This window comes from Ixodes scapularis, unplaced genomic scaffold, assembly GCF_016920785.2.
Source record: "Ixodes scapularis isolate PalLabHiFi unplaced genomic scaffold, ASM1692078v2 PGA_scaffold0__279_contigs__length_252992795, whole genome shotgun sequence".
In the NCBI taxonomy this organism is placed as follows: Eukaryota; Metazoa; Arthropoda; class Arachnida; order Ixodida; family Ixodidae; genus Ixodes; species Ixodes scapularis.
The window spans coordinates 158,225,263-158,245,569 of record NW_024609835.1 but is presented as its reverse complement, the minus strand read 5'-3'; the positions used below and the strand labels follow the sequence as shown (position 1 = coordinate 158,245,569).

At 44.9% G+C, this 20,307-nt stretch overlaps 1 protein-coding gene across 1 annotated transcript in view; it reads right to left on the bottom strand.

Moving 5' to 3' along the window:
- LOC8042605 (myosin-6) overlaps positions 1-20,307 on the bottom strand; it is a 53,115-nt gene that overhangs the window by 17,000 nt on the left and 15,808 nt on the right. The window contains exons 8-13 of the mRNA XM_029993966.4: positions 17,170-17,275; positions 14,552-14,875; positions 11,451-12,452; positions 6,146-7,138; positions 3,748-4,773; positions 1,109-1,284 (exon numbers count right to left, since the gene is read on the bottom strand). Coding sequence (XP_029849826.4) covers positions 1,109-1,284; positions 3,748-4,773; positions 6,146-7,138; positions 11,451-12,452; positions 14,552-14,875; positions 17,170-17,275 — 3,627 coding nt within the window. The remainder of the gene's footprint in view (positions 1-1,108; positions 1,285-3,747; positions 4,774-6,145; positions 7,139-11,450; positions 12,453-14,551; positions 14,876-17,169; positions 17,276-20,307) is intronic.

The window sequence follows — 20,307 nt, the reverse complement described above, 5'->3', positions numbered from 1 at the left end:
GGTTAGCCCAGTGGAGTAAGCTTCATACCGAGCACTGGTGCACTGTGGGGAAGCGATACCCACAAACCTCACTTTGCGCAGGACAGCCGCATGCTAAGGGAAAGAGCACACCTTCAAAGTGAGATGGTGCACTCTCACGCCTGGCACATGTAAAAAGAAACAAAAACTTTGCGAATGTCAATATCCACATTGTATGAAGATTTAAAAAAACTGTGACTATTATGCAAGTGTTTCTGTTAGGCAGCCATGTCCTGAAAACTTGTGTTCATCATTCACACATTTTTTTTTTTAATTCATGATTGAAAAAAGGCTTTTTGCATACAGAAGGTGGATTTATAAATCCCCTTAAAGTAGCTGGGCATCTCTATGCTGAAAGCAAGTCATCTGCTTCTTTTGCAAAAGCTGAGGTGATGTCAGAAAGACGCCAAGCGCTGATTGGCTCCAACTGAATGGATAGTGGGTAGACCTCAAAGCAAGGTGCCTTGAAGTATAAACACTATCCTTCGTTCAGAACCAATCAGAGCTCGGCGTTCCGACGTCACCACGACCCCTGCAAAAAAAGCAGACAAACCAGCGCTCCGCATAGGTTTAACTTTATGCTGAATTCATTTAAATGCCACCCCAATGTAGGTATGCAATCGCAATGCATCTTGTGGCTGTTTTACGAGCTCAAATTTTTTTTGTCGCCATGTTGATGCCATTTTTCTTTTCATTCAAGTTCCAATATTAATTGGGTCAAAGAACGCCCATTGCCTGGAAAGCTAGACAACTACCAAGGGTGTTGGGGCTGCAGAGTGATTTATTGGGGTTTTAGGCTGACACAGAAGCTAGAGTCACAGTACACAACACAATGACTCCTATTTCCTGCCTGAAGAGGCATTCTCAGAGTATCTTTAACCATGAATGGCAGAAATTTGATACGTTACCCCCTATATAGGCGCTCACACACACAAAAAAAAATATTGGCGCTCACACACACAAAAAAAAAGGGGGGGGGGGGGGGGGGTGGTCATGTTTGTGAGGACATTTCTCAATTTGCATTTGCGAAAGGCAGAAAAAATAAGCTAACAATTGCCACAGTGACGACGGCGCCCAGAAGAAAACTTACAGCCTTTCCCGTTTTTCGTGGGAAGCCTTCTCATCCTCGCATTTCTTCTTGAGGGCTTCAATCTCTTCCCTGAGCGTAACTTCCCTCTTCTTAAAGGCCGAGATCCTCTTGTTGGACTCTGTTGTCATCTCTGAGAAGGCGGCCTGAAGCTTCCGGCCGTAGCTCTCTTTGGCAGCCTGTGATTTGGACGAAGGAGCGAAGCAAGACTGTCGAACCGTGAACCGAATACCGCGACGCACGTAACTGAGGAAGAGGAGAATTTCAGAGTGCCAGCCAACAGTTCAGAAAATTTTTTAAGCGCTTGTTTGGGGCTTAACTAAACTAACATATTTATTCACATATAAAAGTCGCCTTATTGTAAAAAAAATTCTAGATTGAAATGAGGGGGTCCATGAATTTGCAATGGTACGAGGCCACAGAGCTGAAATTTCTTATTGATAAGTACCGTAATATCCCGAATCATTGCCCATCCCCCTGCCACCTGAAATTCATGAAAAAGGGGTGGGCCCCATCTCGGTGGGTGAGCACAAAAAGTAAAAAAAAAACAAAAAGCGAAGAAAAACGCCTCTTTTTGTTGTGCATATCTAGCGTGTCTGCACAAGAGGTACATACACTCAAAACTCAAAAACTTTATGCAAAATATGCTCATGAAAGAAAGTTTTACTATTGTGAAGTCTGTTGCTTGCATATGTGCTATGAACACCATTGATCAGCATACAGCACAAACGTTTGTTCTGTAAAAGCATCGCAATGTTCTCAATAGTAAAAAAAAGAATTAAGTCCACAAGAAAACAGAAAAAACAACCAGGCACAACGAGCGAGCGGGCGGACAAAAGAAACGACGAAGAGTGATCCTGAAGGAGCAGGAAAGCCGGCAATCGCGTTGGCAAACACTTTGGCATCAGGCCAAGTCGGGCACCTTGTCCAATTGTAAGCTCTTGCGCAACTTTCTTGTTTGGTGCATACATGCATGAGTGGCATGACGAACACTGAGCTCGAAACAAGACACTCTGCCAATGTCTGTGTGCGCAGCAATCCAGCAAATATTTCTTTACTCGTTGGATTTGTCTTTAACATTGCACAACCGCAGTCGCAACGTGCCAGGAGAGGGAGCGGGGTCGCTGCGACCTTACTTCGGCGGAGACAGACTTTGACCTTACACTCGGCGGTTACATTCCCCAAGATAAGGGGCGTTCATTTACCTCGCGATCCCTGAATGGGTTACTGCTTGTGTTACCTTTCCAACTTTCTTTTTGTCCGGGCAAATGTTTTTGTAAGCAAAACAATTTCATTTTGTTATCTCCATCGTTTTCTTTTCGCATGAATGCACTACCACTTCGGGGTCGCTCGCGGAGGAATTGCGTAAATAAAGAGAAGTATGCATCTTCCCCTCCTTCATTTTGCTTTGTCACAGATGTCCTCTACATGTAAGGTCCGCAGCTGCACCATTCAGGTGGAATGAATGTTCGCGGATCTCAGAGTCTGTGTCTGAGTATTTGTAGGGGTGGGCGATGAATCTTTTTTTTGGAAATTGATACTGGCCCAAAAAGTGGGGTGGGTGACAACTCTGGATATTACGATAAGTAATCAAGATACCAAATACTCGTCAGACACATCTGAAAGTCAACGTAAAGCCCTTCAAATGTTAAAGTTTCATGACCTGCAACAGAGTGCAGCAGTTAACCCCAGAACATGTTCACATGAGATGCAACCTCAAATTGTGAAGACAACTACCATTTTATTACATTCTTTACATCTACCCAGTTTGTATTGCAACAAGTACATACAGTTGAACCTCAATCTATTGAAGACACTGGGAACCCCGCTAATTATTTCGTTAAATCAAAAACTTTGTAAAATCGAGGAAGGGAGACCTCGCGAATAGGTTGCGCGGGAAATCCGAATTTGTTGGTTAAACCGGGAAATTTGTAAAATCAGGTTGTTACATCGAGGTTCAACTGTATTCGCAACTCAACAAATGAATGTGCATTCTTTCAAAATATATAAGCTATTATTTGGTACGAATATTACTAAGAAAACCCACACTGCTTTTAGCCGGTAACGATGGCCAGCATTTTGTAACCAACAAACAGCTCTGGACAAACAACTAATGAAAAGTACCAGACACGAAACAAGCGTTTATACTTCGAACAAGCAGTCCTCTCCTACAGAATTTAGTCACACATACTAAATTAGATTGAGTCATTGCTACATTAACCTTAAGTGTGGAATGAACTTCTGAAGTCATAATGCGCACATTTTAAGACTTCAAAAGCTTCCTTCCACTGTGCAATGGGAACCGAAACACATGCATCAAGGCAGCGAAGCACCGCAGAAACCTACGGTATCTTCGAACATTTCAAATACTTGGGAGTGACTGGCTCACAGTGGGCGGCTCACATCCTCCAAAAATGGGGCACTAACAGAAATCGTTTTTAGGGGGTGGTGACGATCAATAAAATTTAGGAGCCTGGGAAACCTGTGGGTTCCTAGAAACAGAGTTCAAGAACCCACACTCTCGAGGATCGGCTTAGAAGAAGGAACTCTACTATCTGTCAGATGCTCCCGGTAGGCCTTTGTAGAGGCTGCAGGACTCCTAGAGAGACAAACGCCAACACACTGCCCAAGAGCAGACTCACCTTCAGGTCTGCCTCGAGCCGTTCGTTCTCCTTCTCCAGCAGCTCGCACCGTGCCGTGGCGGCCTCGCAGCGAGCAACGTGCAGCCTCGACTCCTGCAGCAGTTCCTTCTCCCTCCGCTCCGAATCATCACCTGCCCTCTTCGCCGCTTCCTCCGCCTCCGTCTTCAGCCTCTCCACTTCCAGCACCAGGCGGCCATTCTCCTCGCGAAGCTTCAAGGCCTCAGACTGAGACTCCCGGACTGTGCTCGCCGAGTCTCGGGCTTCGGAGGCGAGCGCCTCGATGCGCTCCTTCAGCGAGTCTTTGTGCCTCTCCTTCTCCTCGACGCACTTGTAGTAGTCGTCCTCGGCCCGCTTCTTGAGGTGTTCTAGGTTCTTCAGCTGCACCTCGAGGTCTCCAACCAGGTCCCTCAAAGCCTGGTTCTCGTCGTCCAGGCGACTGCACCTCGTCAGCGCTTCCGCGAGCTCCGCTTGACTCGACTTGAGCGACGCGCCTCCCGACTCGTTTTGGGTTCGAAGGTCCAAGCATTCCCGCTGCACCATCTGCAGAGAAGACTCTGCGTCCTTTCTGGCCGACAGTGCTTTCTGAAGCTTCTCCCGAAGGGTGTGGATGGACCGAGTCGCCTCCATGCAGCTGGCTTCGGCGGCAGCTTTCCCGGCTTCAGACGTCTCGAGAGAGGACCGAAGGAGCTGGTTCTGCAGCTGAAGCGCCTCGCCAGCCTTTTGCAAAGAGTGAACTTCTTGCCCAATCGAATTGCGCTGCTGGGATACGGCGTCGAGCTGGAGGCGCATGTCCTGGAGTTGTTGCGATCCAGTCGTTGCAAACGCTCGGAGGTCGGCGTTGGCCTTGTGCAACGCGTCTCTTTCTTCTTCGGATGTCTGAAGTTTCCTTCTGAGGGAAGACGCCTCGTCTTGGGACCTCGCCTGGAGTTCCTTCATAGAGAGAACGGCTCGCTCGGACTCTGTGAGGGATGTCCTCAAATGACTGGCTTCGGCATTGAACTGAGCTGTAAGGGAGTCCAGCTTGGCCTGCAGAGTAACGTCAGAGAGCATGGTTTTTTTACTGCAAACAAACTTGACTCAACTCTCGCACATATGCAAGAAATGTAGCCTATGTGACTGTGGAATCGGCCGATAAGAGTGTCGAAGAATGGATCACGAAGCAAGAAGCACAATCGTGAAAGACCACACACCGAGTTTTTGAAGCTGCCGGCGACCATAGCAACCAACAACGGAAAAACCCCTTGCCATCATTCCCGTGACTAAAAGGGGATGACTGAGGCGACTTTGGAGATCACGGAGATAAACGGGAGCAGTTGATTTATAATCCCCAAGGAACAAGTATAACATTATTGTAGGTACTCTTTAAAGAGCACACTAGACGGTCATAGAGGGGCATACACCAACCCTGGATCTCTGCATGCCACAGATGCCCCATTTTCCTAATCAGGTTCCAAATGCATTCACGTTGTCAATACATGGTGCATGCCTAGGCGCTCCTTGAAATTTTGAAAATTAAGTTAACATACAGGTAAAAATTATATTTCAATATTGTAAAAAAAAAAAATTCCATTATTGCAAAAAAAAAAAAAAAAAAACGGACTGTTTTTGTGAGAATCTAGGGTTTTCAAGCACCGCTAGAAATTTCAGGGCGTTCAAGGTCTGGAAATTGCCGTTTCAAATTCAAAGGTTTTAAAGGATTTCAAGGACCTGAACAAATTCTGTGAAGTTCATGCGAATTTGTTAGCAACGTATTCAACTAAGGGGGTTGCTCTTTCCTCGAATGCAATGCTAGATGCTAGACAGGCGAGTCTTTCGCATGGAACACAGCCTCAGACGAGTTTTTGAGCCCCGACTACTTTTGCCCATTCGCTTTGTTTTCCTGAACAACATACTGCTTCAGCCTTTTTGAGTGCAGAGATTGCCCCTGAAATCATCCTGAACCGATTAGTGGGCTAGATACAATCAGTAATCTTTTTCCGAATAATCAGTGTGTTCGGTCGTCTGGATTTGAAGGTAGAAAGCAATGAAGCTAACTTTTTTTTGAGAATTAAAATAAAAAAAGTACTTTTCAAAAAATCAAAATATTACAGGAAGAAAAAACAACAATGAGAGGAGGTAAAAATCGGCAATACCGAAGCACAGCACACCCATAACAAACATATTCGACAAAACCAAAACACGGCATAGCAATTCATGCACCATATCAACCAGCATTACATTTCTGGTAGTTAGATTCAGAGAATAAACTGCTCCGCTTTCTCTCCAACCCTCGGGTGACCTCCTGAAGGTGTGTACAGTGATGCTCTTGGATCATCTTGGCCTAGCCACGCCTGCTCCGATAGTCGCTTTCCAATTTAACATTTAAAACGAGCCAAAAACTGCCCAAAGGCGGACTCACCGTCAGGTCCGCCCTCAGTGCCTCCTTTTCCTTCTCGAGCAGCCGACATCGTGCCGTGGCGGCCTCGCAGCGGGCACCGTACTGCTCAGAACGTTCCTGAAGCTCCCTCTTCATCCGCTCGAGGTCCTCGCTCGCCCTCTTCGAGACCCCCTCCACGTCTGCCCCGAGCCTCTCCACCCGGAGCGCCAGTCTGCCGTTCTCCTCGCAGAGCCTCGCAACTTCGGCCCGTGCCCTCTCGGCAGAGTCCGCAGAGTCTCGGGCTTCCAAGGAGAGTGCGTCCACCTGGGCCTGGAGGACGTCCTTGCCCTTCTCTGTCTCCCCGATGCCCTTCTGGTAGTCTTCTTCGGCTTGCTCCTTGAGGTGCAACAGGTCCTCGATCCGCGCTTCGAGGTCTGCGATCCTTTCTTCCAGTTGTCTGTTCTGGTTCTCCAGATTGTCACACCTGAGCCGAGCTTCCGCGAGTTGCGTGCACGTCAAATTCAGCGACGCGTTTCCTGCCTCATTCTGGGATCGGAGGGTTTCGCAGTCCTGCTGCAGTTTCAGCAGCAGAGACGAGTCTTCCTCCTGGGCCGACCGCGCCTGCTGCAGCTCCTCCCGAAGAGTGCGGATGGTCAGCATTGCTTCGATAGAGCTGGCTTCCAACGTTTCCAGGGACGACTGAAGAGACTGGTTCTGAAGCTCAAGAGTTTCCACGGCTTTACGCAATGAACAAGCTTCCGTGTCGATGGCCACATGCTGCTGGGACACGCTTTCAAGCTCGCATTGCGTGTCGTGGAGTTTGTGGGTCTCCGTCAACGCGAAAGTCTCAAGCTCCGCGTTCGCCTTGAGTAGAAAAGTTCTCTGTTCTGCGGAAGTCTGAAGCTCCTTCTTGAGGGAAGCAATCTCGTCTCGATAGCTTGAACAGAGTTTGTCCAGGGAGCATGCAGCTTGCTCGGACTCTGCTAGGGATACCTTGAGCTGATGGGCTTCGGCCTCTAGGCTGTCCATTCGGGTCTGTAAAACAATTTGGCACAATATTACCTAAACAGTATCGAGCACGAGTGCAAAATTATACAAGTATTAACAATAATGAATTCGCTGGACACCTATTTCTTGGAGACAAATCCCGCACTAAAATAGGTTGAGGCCATCATTTTCACAACCCCTATAGGGAGAGAATCTCAAGCAATTTCTTGGGCAATGAAAGAGATGCCAAAAATAAAGTAAACATGCAACAATTTCTTTAAAGCAGATAAATAAAGCAATATTTTACCTATTCCTTTGCTGACTCCTATAGTCTTTTCTTTTGACATGCAGAAATATTGTAAACCTTTGAACGTTGGTATTCTCAATTTGACTTCTGAATCTAACAGTATTAGAAATTTGGCCCTTACAAATATTTGTTTATATTTCATGACTCGCCTACTTTAGCTCTGTTAGCATAAATAACTAGTCATGTGCGAAAAGGAAATTTTGTGTTTGAAGCGATTAGGTGTTTTGGCTGAACATTTTCGCATTAAATACCGAATAGTTTCCCCAAGCTTTTCTTGACTGTTGCACCACGATGAAAAACCAGCTAAATCTGTGAAGTTTGTTCTCAAACTTCACAAACACCACTCGTCCATTTATAAGCTAGTTTTAATCTAAATATATCTATAGACTGACCTCAGAAAGTCTGATGCACTCGGATGGCTAGTAAACAATAAATTTGATATATAATTAAGCTACAGGGATACCCAGCAATACCTTATTAAGTGGTCATAAATCTTATTATATGCAAATAGTACACTTCCTTCAATCTCGACTTTGAAAAGAAAAGAATCACCAATGGTGAGCACAGGTTGTCAGGGCATCTCTGGCCAACATACACTCCTGCATGAAGGCCATAGTTTAATTTTGAATTAAATTATGCAACTCTGCAACTAAAAATTAAATGACTGCAATGTAAATGTCAACATCCACAAAGATTCTGTTTCTTTTAAGTACACCAGGCGTGAGCGTGCACCACCCGAATTTCAAATTTTACTTTTCTCCCAAGCACACAATTGCAATATTCAAACTTTTCAAGTGTTGATCGCCTCGGGTTACTCCGCTGAGTTTGCTTCTTACCAAACACCGTTGCACTGCGAAGAAGCTGCATTTGCGTTGCTCACTTTCGCGGATATTGCTTCTCTGCAGTGCACCCGTGCTCATTAAAAAGCACACTCGAGGGCTAACCCACCGCGATCAACACTACAAAAAATATGAATGTCGAAGTTAATCTTGAAGCAAATACCGAATAGTGTATTACAGCAGAATCTTGTTGGTACTACAATCATGATTCATCCAAATTTCGGGACGATACAAATTTTTCAAAATACCCGGCCAAAGTTCAATATCAAGTTTTGGGATAGTCCAAATGCCTTCTCGGTTACGTTGGATCATATGAACGATGATTCACAACGTTTACACATCCCTTTGGGGTGGCGTCACTCAGCTCCTACAACCGTAGAAGGAATATTTGTGCAATTTTTCTCACCGTTCTTTCTACATATGCGTCGTGCAATCACAATAACGATAGGTGCGTCCTGAAATTCGAAAACATACCCATGTACCCATGTCCAGCACGCGATTCGAATTTGACTTGCTGGAGTACCTAACTTGCATTCACCTACTACAGGGTTGCTGCTTCATTTTTATTGTCAAGTGACCAACGGGTTTAGTAACTCTCAATCACTCGAGTGAAGATGACAAATGACATTCGAAATCAGCGTTGATCCTGTGGTCAACACTGATCAAACTGTTTTTGCATGTGTGGATTCGTAAATTGTACAGTGGTTGATCCTCCAGAGCCAAAAGAAAACTTGACGATTGAGGACTGGGACCTAATTTTTGCCACAAAATCGGCCTTCGATTTGATTGCCATGAATGACAACCTCGTGACTTGTGGATTAAAGACTGTCGAGGAAATTATTCACGAAGAGACAGCATCACAAGGAGAATGAAGTAGCAGAGATGATGACTGCGACGAGTCATGATCATTCCTTAAAAATTGCACCTATATTCGATCGCACTAATAGATACAAATACTCTCCTTTTACTCTGTCCATTAAAAATTGGAATTCTCCCCCAAACGACATAGTCACTGAACAGAACAAAATATTATTCTGTAAAAATCTTAGGCTTTGGTACTATGATATGTTTTCAGCGCCATCTCTGCTTGTGTTTGCTATAAATTGCACACTGCGTCCCCAGTTCTGTTGTGCCCGGTTTGTGCAAACCTTGTTGTGAATTCTGTATAGTTAGTTCTTAGTTTTTGTCGTTAATTTTTAACCTTAGTTCTTTGATTGCCATTGTATCATTGCATTTGTATTTTTCTACCCCCCCCCTTTCACATAATACGTTCGAATGAACATTTTTGAGGCAAATAAAACTTGAACTTTAACTAACGACAAGCAACCACCTACAACTTCTGACACACTGCATGCCCTCAAAGTGTGGCGCACATAGTGAGCTGGGTGGCGCTCAGTTGGTCGAACGCTTTAACAAACACCGACTTTTCATCGAAAGACACTTTAGCGAATGGTCGACTGCTATGAAGCGGTGTTTGTGGGTGGGCCAGGTGGGCTAACAATTTTGCAATGAGCCGTCAAAGACTGTCGCCGAGAAACGGTGTGAATGCACTGGGGTGGGGAGGGGGGTTAACACACGCACCAGTTATTTGCTAAAATTTTGATTCACTCAAATGACCGCTGTTCACTAAAACGTCATTTGCTTACGTGATATGGACCCATAGTGAGCTTGATCAACGACAGAGACAACATGTGCACAAGTCAGGCACGTAGCCAGGGGGGAAGTCCATGGGGCCCGGGCCCCCCTCGAAATCTTCCATTTTGCTGGGACCTCCTCTACCCCCTCTCCCTCATACAGCATTTTGTCATGGTTGGGCCCCCCCGAAACAAAATCCTGGCTACGTGCCTGGCACAAGTTTTTACATGCTCCAAAAGCGCCTCCCAGGTGACGTCGAAACAAAGAAGGCTCTGAAGAATGTTACCGACTTCTTTGGCTGGGAGTGGGACCAATAAATTCCAAATAGCCCTGCCCCTCCTTTGCTTTAATATACTTATTCGGCTCGTTTTTTTGTTCACAAGAATTTCGAATGGTACAAATATTTTTCGCGATCCCTCAAGACTTGTATCATCGAGATTCTATTGTAATCGGAACTACTATTCAAAACTGAATATTTGCACAACCGATTAGATGCACCTAGCACTTTTATACAAAGATAATTCAAATAGAAATATTTAGATGAGAGCTTTAACCAATGTCAAGTTTGAAACAACATCAACACAATGCTAGAATAAAGAAAAGATATGCAAAGAAGTGTTTAAGGGAAGACACGACCCAAAAGGATCAACTTTTGAGCCTTTGGATAAATATGAATGAAATTTGCAGTATATACTGGCAGTTGCAAGGCAGAGTACAGTGCAAAGTTTCATTTATGCACATGAATCGAGAAATAAATCGGTCAATTTTATCAGGAACACTGACACTGTTTAGAAAAACTATCGCTAAAAAACTTAAATACTAATACCCAGCATTTTTCTTCAATAGATATGCAGCAGAATGCCTGGAGAGTGCAACTGCGAAAACAAAATTTCAGAAAAGTAATTTACAATTCATTTTAGGGTAACATTGCACAATTCCACAGTTGCATTTCCCATTAAATTCCAGTTAGGAAAAACAATAAGTGAGCCTTTCCTTTTGCCCCGTTAGCAAACAATAGTTCTCCTAAAGTAGAATTTATGCCAAAAAATGGAATGGAGAAAAACATGTTCAAATTACTCAAACCTTTACCTTTTCTTCAGCATGGGTGGACAAAAACTAAATTTATGAAAAAATAACAATGCAATGTAAAGAAATTAAACCTTTTGGGACTACTCTAGATGTTGGTGGATGTAAAGAAAGCATTTATCCAAATCAACTTTTTGTTAAAATTTTGTTTTTTGGGTAGTGTCTCTGCTTAAAGCTAAACTACTGAAAATTATAACTCAAGAATAAAAATATATTAAGGAGGTAAGCCCATAAAACAATTCCCTACTTGGTGACCTGAAGCAGACCTAGCACCAGAAATTGAGGTAACCATCCAGTTCTTCTAGTTCTCTACTTTTCCGCCTCAATTCTTATAGTCTCACATTAATTTACACTTTGGCAAACCGAAAACTAAAGTAAACAGTCAGTTTGGTTTCCTATTCTTTTTTTGTGGTTTTCAGCTGGCATTTACAGTGTCAAGGCATCTGAAACACAAAAACGAACGCCAAAACTGCACCCCCAAAAAAAGACTCGCCTTTAACTCGACTCCAAGTTGTTCCTTCTGCTCGTCGAGTAGCTTGCACTGTGCTAAGAGGACCTCGCAGTGGTCACCGTTGACACGCAGGTGCTCTCGCAGCTCTCTTTCCTGCACGAGACTGTCGCTCGCCGTCTTCCTGGCATCCTCAACCTCCGCCGTGAGCCTCTCCACTTCACGCAGCAGCCTGTCGACCTCTTGGGAGAGCCTCGAGACCTCGGCCTGCAACTCCTTGACCAAGTTCGCAGAATCCAGAGCTTCCGAGGACAGTGTCTGAACCTGCTCCTTCAGGTGCCTCTCATTCTCCTCTTTCTCCTGGAAGCAGCTGCGGTAGCGGTCTTCAGCCTCCTCCTTGAGTCTCAGGAGGTCGGTCATACGAACTTCGAAGTCCCGGTTTCGGTCGTTTAGTGCTCGATTCTCGTTGTCCAGACGGTCGCACCTCGCTTGCGCATCCGCGAGCTGCGCGCACGTGGACTTCAGCGATGCTTCTCCCGCTTCGTTCCGAGACGAGAGTGCCTCGCAGCGCTGCCGCATTTCACGCAGCGAAGATGCGTCTTCCTCCCGTGCTGCCAGCACCTGCCTCAGCTGTTCTTGAAGGGTGAGGACAGTCTGCACTGCTGCGGTACGACCGCCTTCCGACGTCGCGAGGGAGGATTGTAGCGACTCGTTGTGCAGTCGGAGTGCTTCGTTTGCTTTGCGGGAGGCAACAGCTTCTCGTTCTGCGGCGGCGTGCTGTTGGGACAGGTCTTCGAGCCGAGACTGCACGTCCCGAAGTTGCTCCCCGCCTGTCGTCACCAACGTCTGAAGGTCCGCGTTGGCCTCCTGCAGGGCTCGAGTCTGCTCTTCGGAGACTCGAAGCTTGGCACCCAGGGAAGAAACCTCGCCCCGCAAGCTCCTTCCAAATTCCTCCGCCAAACGAAGGGCTTGCTCAGATTCCGCCAGAGATGACTGCAGACGGTTGGCTTCGGCATTAAACCGAGTCGTAAGGGAGTCCAACTCGGCCTACGATGGAATATCGGAAACTTTACCATTTTAAAAAAAGCGAAAAAATAGATGTTTGCATTTTTTTTTAGTGAAAAGAAATGATCAAGATGTACACTGCAAACACTCACTGCATTATGTTTGCGATTGCAAAGTGTAACAGGAAGGAAGAGAGGCCGAGTGCCACAGTGTGCAACACCGCTAATATCTGTCCTGCAGCGACAGACACAGGAAACATAACAGTCGATTGCTGCTGTGTGAAGGGGCCAAGGGAAGAAAAAGTTAACTACTATAAAATTGCAAGTTTTTTTAAAAATAGTCACAATTTTAACAATAATTTTTTAATCAGCTCTTAAATGTCTGGATTGTCAGAAAATTTGACTCCTGTAACAAAAGCACGTTTTATGGAATAAATTACTTCTGACATGTCGGCACCATCTAAACCGCAGCTTTCTGAACTTTCAAACAGGTTATTATATAATGAATGGATAGATGCATAAAGTTGGTTTATAAAGTTTCTGCACTTAAATCTTGTAAACAGCGCAGCTGTGAGCTTAGTTTCTGCATTTTTGTGGTCTTTCATTATGAAAAGCTGTGCAGCATCTTCAACCTAATGCATGCAAGGAAACAACTTTTTAAAATTTTTTATTGTGCATTAAAATTGATATACCAGTTTCAGTAATTTCTTTCCCTAGTTGTGTGACGCGGGTTACTGCGTTTTACCAAAAGAACTGGCTATTACAGTCTAAGCTCGTTATAACAGACCTTCATTTTGACCAAGATTTCGGTCTGTTGCGAGAGGAGTATGTTGTGTGCAGATAGGAAGTTGAGTCAATGTTATGTAGAGTAAAACCAACCAAACTTCACAGATCGTTATGTTATAGCCAAATGTCTGTTGTAACCAGGTCTGTTGTAATGAGATTAGACTGTATCATTACCTCTTCTAAACGACAAATTTTTTTGGGGGGGCAGCGCTTATTTGATATACTTTTATGAAACTTTCTGAAGGGTAAACTCGCATACTTGAAACTTTTTTCACATCATCCTTTTTCCCAGCTATGAATATTCCCTGCAAATTTCATACAAACAAGACTAATGGTTAAGAAGTTCACCTTCCAAGAAGTCGTGCAAGGGGTCGTGCAAAGAAAATAGACGTTACATACAGATTGAGACAGAACACCAAGATAGGCTTCGCGCGATGTGCCAAGCTTTACTAACCCAAGGGATGACAGTGACATGGGCATGGGCATGGTCCTGCTCGAGAAGGCTTTGGCGTAGAAGCAACGAAGTCCTAAGCTTGCAAAGGGGCGGTTGGAGATGCCTTCACGCACTCCGCGCTTGTGCACATCACTTAACATAGACCACAGCCACAAGAAAGGTCTTGTTCGGTGAAAGGTTAATTGGACGTGCACAAATTATCGCAGCGTGTTAGACTAGTTTTGATGGAAGCTTCTTGACACGCACCCGGAAGAGTACCAAAACCTGCGTCGAGTCAGCTGGACAAAGTTTCTGCACTTTCTTTCATGCGTGAAACCAAGAATCTCGCGACAAAATGAACTACAGCAATGCAGAAAACAAAGATGCGTCATTTTCGTTTTAATCGTCCGAAAACAAAAACTAAGAAAACATACTACTGCTAGACAATGCTTTTCAAGTCGACCTCCCGCCAAGAGCCCGGGAGTAAAAAAGCGCTAGACTATCAGTCCGCGCATCTGCGGACTTGGCGCGGATCGGTGACATGAAGGTCACGTGATATGCGATTGTGTGAATCAGCTATTACGAGAATGGAGCTTGCGCAACCGGCGCTTGGTGTGACCTTGTACTTCATCCACGGGCGGTACGTGACCTTGAGGACAAGGACGTGACCTTGAGCGTTGCTGGGCCAATAAAGCTACTGCTTCAAAAACTTATTCTCATCTCACTGTCTTTTTAGGCTGTTACGAGAGAACGCAATGCTCTCGAGCACACCGAGATGCAAATATGAGAAGCTACACTGGGGAACCCGTGTTCGTAGGAACCCCGTCCTAGAATCCATGCAAAAAAAACACTTAAGACAGGCTCATTTTGAAGCAAATATGGTGCCACCCGACGACGGGTGAAGAGATGTTGAAAGAACCTGCCTTGAGCCGGTCCCTGTCCCCCTCCAGGCCCTGGTTCGCCTCCTCCAGTTCCACGACACGCATCTCCACGTAGCAGCTCGCAACCGGTGTGTTGGGAGTAGGGGGCGTGCCGGGGCTTGCGGGCATCCTCCTTTCTCGACTGGCGTAGTACTCCACCAGCGAGGCGAGCTCATGCTCCTTCTCCGCCAGCTGGGACGCGAATCCGTGCCTCTGCTGCTCCGCCTCGGAGAGCCGAGCTTCGAGGGCGTCCTTCGTGGAGAGCGCCAACGCGACGTTGGCCTGGAGTGCCAGGATGGTGGCCTCCGAGTCCGCTCTGTCGTTGGACTGCGAAGTTGGTGCGGCACGGTGAACCCAAACCCCCCGGACTATAGTTTATTGGACACCCAGTACCGAGCGACACGAGGCCACATTCAGCTCGTAGACGACCATGTGGCTTCCACCACACTGTCTGCTTACGAGTGAATGGAGCGTAGAGCATGGAGGTAGGTAGCTTCTGGAAGCGACATGACACCACCAGAGGTGAAACCGGAAGTGTGAAGGGTCACGCCTCCAATGATGACCAAGGCCAAGAGACACCATGGGACGAAAAGGAGAGCCAACTTGGCAGCTGTTTTGGTCACTTTCTGGAGGGGGGGGGAAAGGTCACCAAAACAGTTGTAGAGTCAGCTCTCCTTTGTGTCCAACAGTGTCTCTTGGTTTTAATCACGGTTGGAGGCGTGTCCCACACTTTTCGCTTCACCTCTGGTGGTGTCATGTTGCTTCCAGAAGCTTCCTCCCTTCTTGTGCATAAGAAAATCTTGCTCCACTTACAATATTTATAAATGAGCAGCAAAACAGCTTCGACGCTAGATGCCTTCAAACAATGCAGTTGTTTGTACATAAACATAATCATAATGTAGGGCAATGTCCCTCTACACTCCATTCACTCGCAAGGCAAAATGTCGGTGGAAGGTATGTGCTCGTTGGACCAGTGGTATATCAATCTTCCGCGGAGTGATCTCACTCACCCATACCCACGTGCAAAAAGCGGGATCGGGCGACGAAAAGGAGGAAGTTGATTAGTCTGGGCAGCGCATAGCTCACATCGGCCAAGGGACGAACGAAATACAATCAAAAACTGCTCTCCTGTCCGTCCTTAAAGGGGAACTCCGGCGATTTTTTGAGCAATCCCAACTAACTATATTTTCGTAATCGCCGTCCTTTACTCTTTCCGGTCTGGTATTTAGCATCGCGAAATTCAGAATAGTTATTGTGAAATCGGCAAAGGAAAATGACGCCAAAACGAAGATTCAAAGATACCCGCGCTTTTCATTGACGGGACGTCACGGGTGGGTCGGCTTGCGGTTCAAGCGGGCAGTCTAAAAATGAACCATGCCGAGCATTTGTATTGTGCTGCTGTGCGGGAGCGACTTTCCAAAGCATTCATTTGATACCATAAAACTGTTTGTAATCAGTTGGGGACAAAGTCTACAGTCCAAAGAGTGAACCCCTGCCTACCCACGACGTCACTTTTTCAATGTTGCCAGTAGAGCTTTTCACTTTGAAAAACACGATGAGGACCAAAATTGGAAATTCTGTAACTGCGCGAAAAAAAGTTATTTTGTCCAAATATTTGGGTTACTAGTTCAGCGATGTTTGTTGGTGTGCCTAGCAAGTTTTTAGGCAAATCGGGTACTATGAAGAAACGGCGGAGTACCCCTTTAACAATGGGGCATCATGCTAAAGTGCACCAACTATACAATCGAGCCCGAGCCAGACAGATTCGCGGCACGCGAGTCCTTGTTGAACATTGACGAGACTATAATAGTGGATTTTGTGGACAAAGCAAGCAGCGATTTCAGCCTAATATTGTTGGATCAAATAGTCTGTGCGCGAAAAATGTGGCAATGAAGTGGAATGCACAGAAACTATAGCATACTCTGAACGACTAAAAGTGCAGTTCCATGAAAGGTGGGATAAAGATTTGTTCCAAGTAAAACCCATTTTTAACCGAGCGTCATTTATACTCTAACAGCTGGACATTCCAGGCTCCAGGGGAGCACAGAACGTGATAAAGTTTTGCATACTTAAAATTTTAATGGGAGCCTTTAACAACATGTCGCAGCTTGCTTTAAAACGAAACCATTCACCGTAATGTAATATTTTTCACCTAATGCAAGTCTATTTCTGAGACTAAGATAAGTCCACATTATTGATTTTGCTAAACTGTAAACAAAAATGAGACCACGATAGTCGGGAATCTGCAGACACCTTAAAAAAAATATACTAATTACAGTTCACTCAACACAAAATATAAACTACCATTACAAAAATTTTTACATTTCTAAAACTCCTGTGCTACATTTTCTAGAGAGGGGCAATGGGACCAACTGGTTTCATAAGCACATGCATTCAAAAAACATGCTGAATCTGTTCAACGGAAATCCCCAGCAGCCCAACAGACATTCCTGTCTATCCAATAAATATTCCCTTTAATTTAGCAAACATAGGTCCACTAAAAAGTGAAGTTGGATACATATTATAGAATAATCAAAATTCCATTTGCTCTAATAAAAATTCTCATTAGAATGATAAAAAAATTATACAGAAAATTCTGCAAGTCTACAAACCAAGGTCACCTGTTGTTTGAGTGTGCTGTTCTCCCTGATGACTTGGTCATAGGCTTCTTTGAGGGTGTCCATTGCACGCACCTGTTCCTCCAGGAAGCTGTTCCTCTGGCGCAGGCTGCATATGAACGAGACACTCGATAAGAAAAGTGATTGCAGTGCAACTGCCAGCACAGTTTAGTAGAAACAGGCACCCGCAAACTGGGTTTGCACACTGGCATCCTCGAACAACCAACTTTACCCAATCCTAACCCAACACTCTCTTATAGTAGACTAGACACAGTGCAAACCTGGTTCCTACATAGACGAAAGACAATGAGTAACTTCCTATAGTACAAGGGGGGACACTGGCTAGAGGTTGAACTTCTGAAGTACTCAAGGGATCGGAATGAAATTTGCAGGGGAGATTTAACTTCAGATGTAGGTGAACTGTGCAAACTTTCAGCTCTCTAGGACAACTTTACATACCTGCATAAGAAGACGTGTCACTTTTCGTTAAGAAATCTATGATATGTAAATGAAGCTATTAAGCACCATTTTAACTGCTTGAGTATAAAGTGGGGGATGTGGGACTTGTGGCTATCTAGTTTTTATAACTCAAATGTAAATATTTAAGGAAGAGTGCTTAACTCAAAATATGAGATGCATGTCTGTCCTATGTCAATTTTTCAAAACAGTTTTTTCTCAATGATGATTTTAATGTAAAACAAAATAAAGTAGATAGCCCGATTCCCCAGTAAATTTCAGTTCAGAAACATCTTGATTGTAGTACCAGAATACTTTTACCTTCGAACAAGAGATTCCTTCGCATGAAATTTGCATCAAAAAGTGGAACTGAGAAAAATGCATTCAAACGTTGAACTCCTTTACTTTGTTACTGCCTCACCATGTGTTGAAAATATTTTATATCAATGTAACTATTTGGCGCATGGTTATGAAATTTAGTCTAAGGGTGTATAATTAGTTTCTAAAACCGATAACCTCAAAATTGAAAAACAAATTTTTCAAAAAATTTTTAAACTCAGGCCCATGTCCCCCCTGTGAACTCTTACAAATAAAAATGCCAAGTGTGTGTGTGTGTGTGTGTGTGTGTGTTTTCAGGGGGAAAAGGGGAGCTCCCACCTTGGCGAGGTAGCAACAGATTTCATGAATAAGTATCTCAGGGATGTGATCAGTCCAAGTCATTTTGGAGTACCCATCGGAGCAGCCTAAAGTAATTTTGGAGGAGCAAATTTTTTTTTTTTTTTTTTTTTAGTATAAGCGCACATTATTTTTTACTAATACCACCACAAATATTAATTAAGATTAACACATTGCCCTGTCCACAGCATACCACAATCGAAAAGACATAACGTCGCGTGCCTAGGAGACAGACTGGAGTTAGCGTCCGCAGTATTTCTTATAAAACTGCAATTCTGAATATATGACTGTTTGATTGATAGATGGAAATACAACTGCAAATCTTGTCTTGCCAGAAAAATGACTACTACTGCTCCCTCTGGCATTGCCACCATCAAAATACAGCACTCTGACTTGCGTCATCTAGGGGTGGCTAGTGGTAGAAGTATGAACCCATGCACTCCTTTGCCTGGCACTGTTTCAGCTGAGAAAGCATATACAGTCAAAACTCGATTTAACGGACCCGGATCTTACGAGTATCCCAATCTAACGAACAAATTGCATTTCTTCTAAAGCTTCCCATACGGCTTAATTAATGCTTATATGAGCTCAAAATAACGAAGGAAATTGACCCTCAGACAAGGCACCTCACACTCGAAAAAACTATGCAAAAGGAAAGTTATTCTACATCACAATCGAAGCTTGCCGTTCGCGTGCCAGCAATAGAATCAAGGTACCCGAGGTACCCTGCAAAACGAAAATGCATGGAACACCGAATGTCCGCATGGGTTTGAATCGACTACTTACACTAGACAATGCTAGTGGCGGCGGTTGCTTCGCGTCACGTGCAACAGATGGCACTGATAATCTCCGTCTCTCCGCTCTTTGTTGCTTTGTTAGGATTTTCGTTTTTTTTAGTTGCTTGTCTCTCCCCACAACCGGTTCTTTCTGCATACGATATCTATTAGACTATGTTCTACGTTGCTGAGAAATAGTGCTGACCCTTGAAGAGAAAGCAGATATCATTCGTGCTATCACGAGCGGACAGAAGAAATGAGAAGTTGCCGCAGAGCATGGCATCCCAGCCAGCACGCTTTCGAGAATCTTGAAATCGAAGGACGCCACCATTAGTGCCACAACCGCCAGAACGTTGAATGCCGCTTCGTCATTTTAGAACGCACAAGCAGCGTGACCCCTTCGCGGACTTTTCCGTGCATTGTTAAAAACCTCAGTGCGTGAAATCGATACCATGGTACTTCTCGCGATGCCACTGTGTTAAGTCGTCGTATTTACCGAACGAAACGTCCAAAAGACTACTTTCTTGATTTTACAAAGTTCCCAAATTAACGAAGTAATTTGCGGCTCCCATCGACTTCGTCTTAAAAGGGAAGGAAAAAGCTTACTTGCAAGTTTGAATGACTGCTGCTTGTATTGGATACAGTGATCAATTGCAGGTGTAAGTAAATGTCACTGCATGAAGAATTGTGCATTTGGATGGGCACATTCAGAGTGGTGTGGTCAAAAACAAACTACCGTAATATCCCGAGTCATCGCCCATCCCCGAGCCATCGCCCACCCCATTTTTTGGGCCAATATCGATTTCCGAAAAAACACCGAGTCATCGCCCACCCCTTCAAATACCCCAGCACGGACTCTGCGATCCGCGAACACTCATCCTACCCGAATGACGCGGCCGCGGCCGCGGACCTTACAGTTGGAGGACCTCAGTGACAAAGTAAAACGAAGGAGGGAAAGACACTTCTTTTTGTTTACGCATTTCCTCCGTGAGCGACCCCAAAGTGGTCGTGTATCCGTGCGAAAAGAAAACGTGGAGATAACAAAATAAGAGTTTGTTAATGTAACCGCGGAGTATTAAGTCAGTCTGTCTCCGCCGAAGTAAGGACACCGCGAACCCGCTCCTTCTTCCCGCCCGTCGCGACCGCGGTTGTGCAATATTTTAGGCAAAGCCAACGCGTAAATAAAGCTTTGCTGGAACGTCCTACACAGACGTTTGCAGAGCGTCCCAACCGT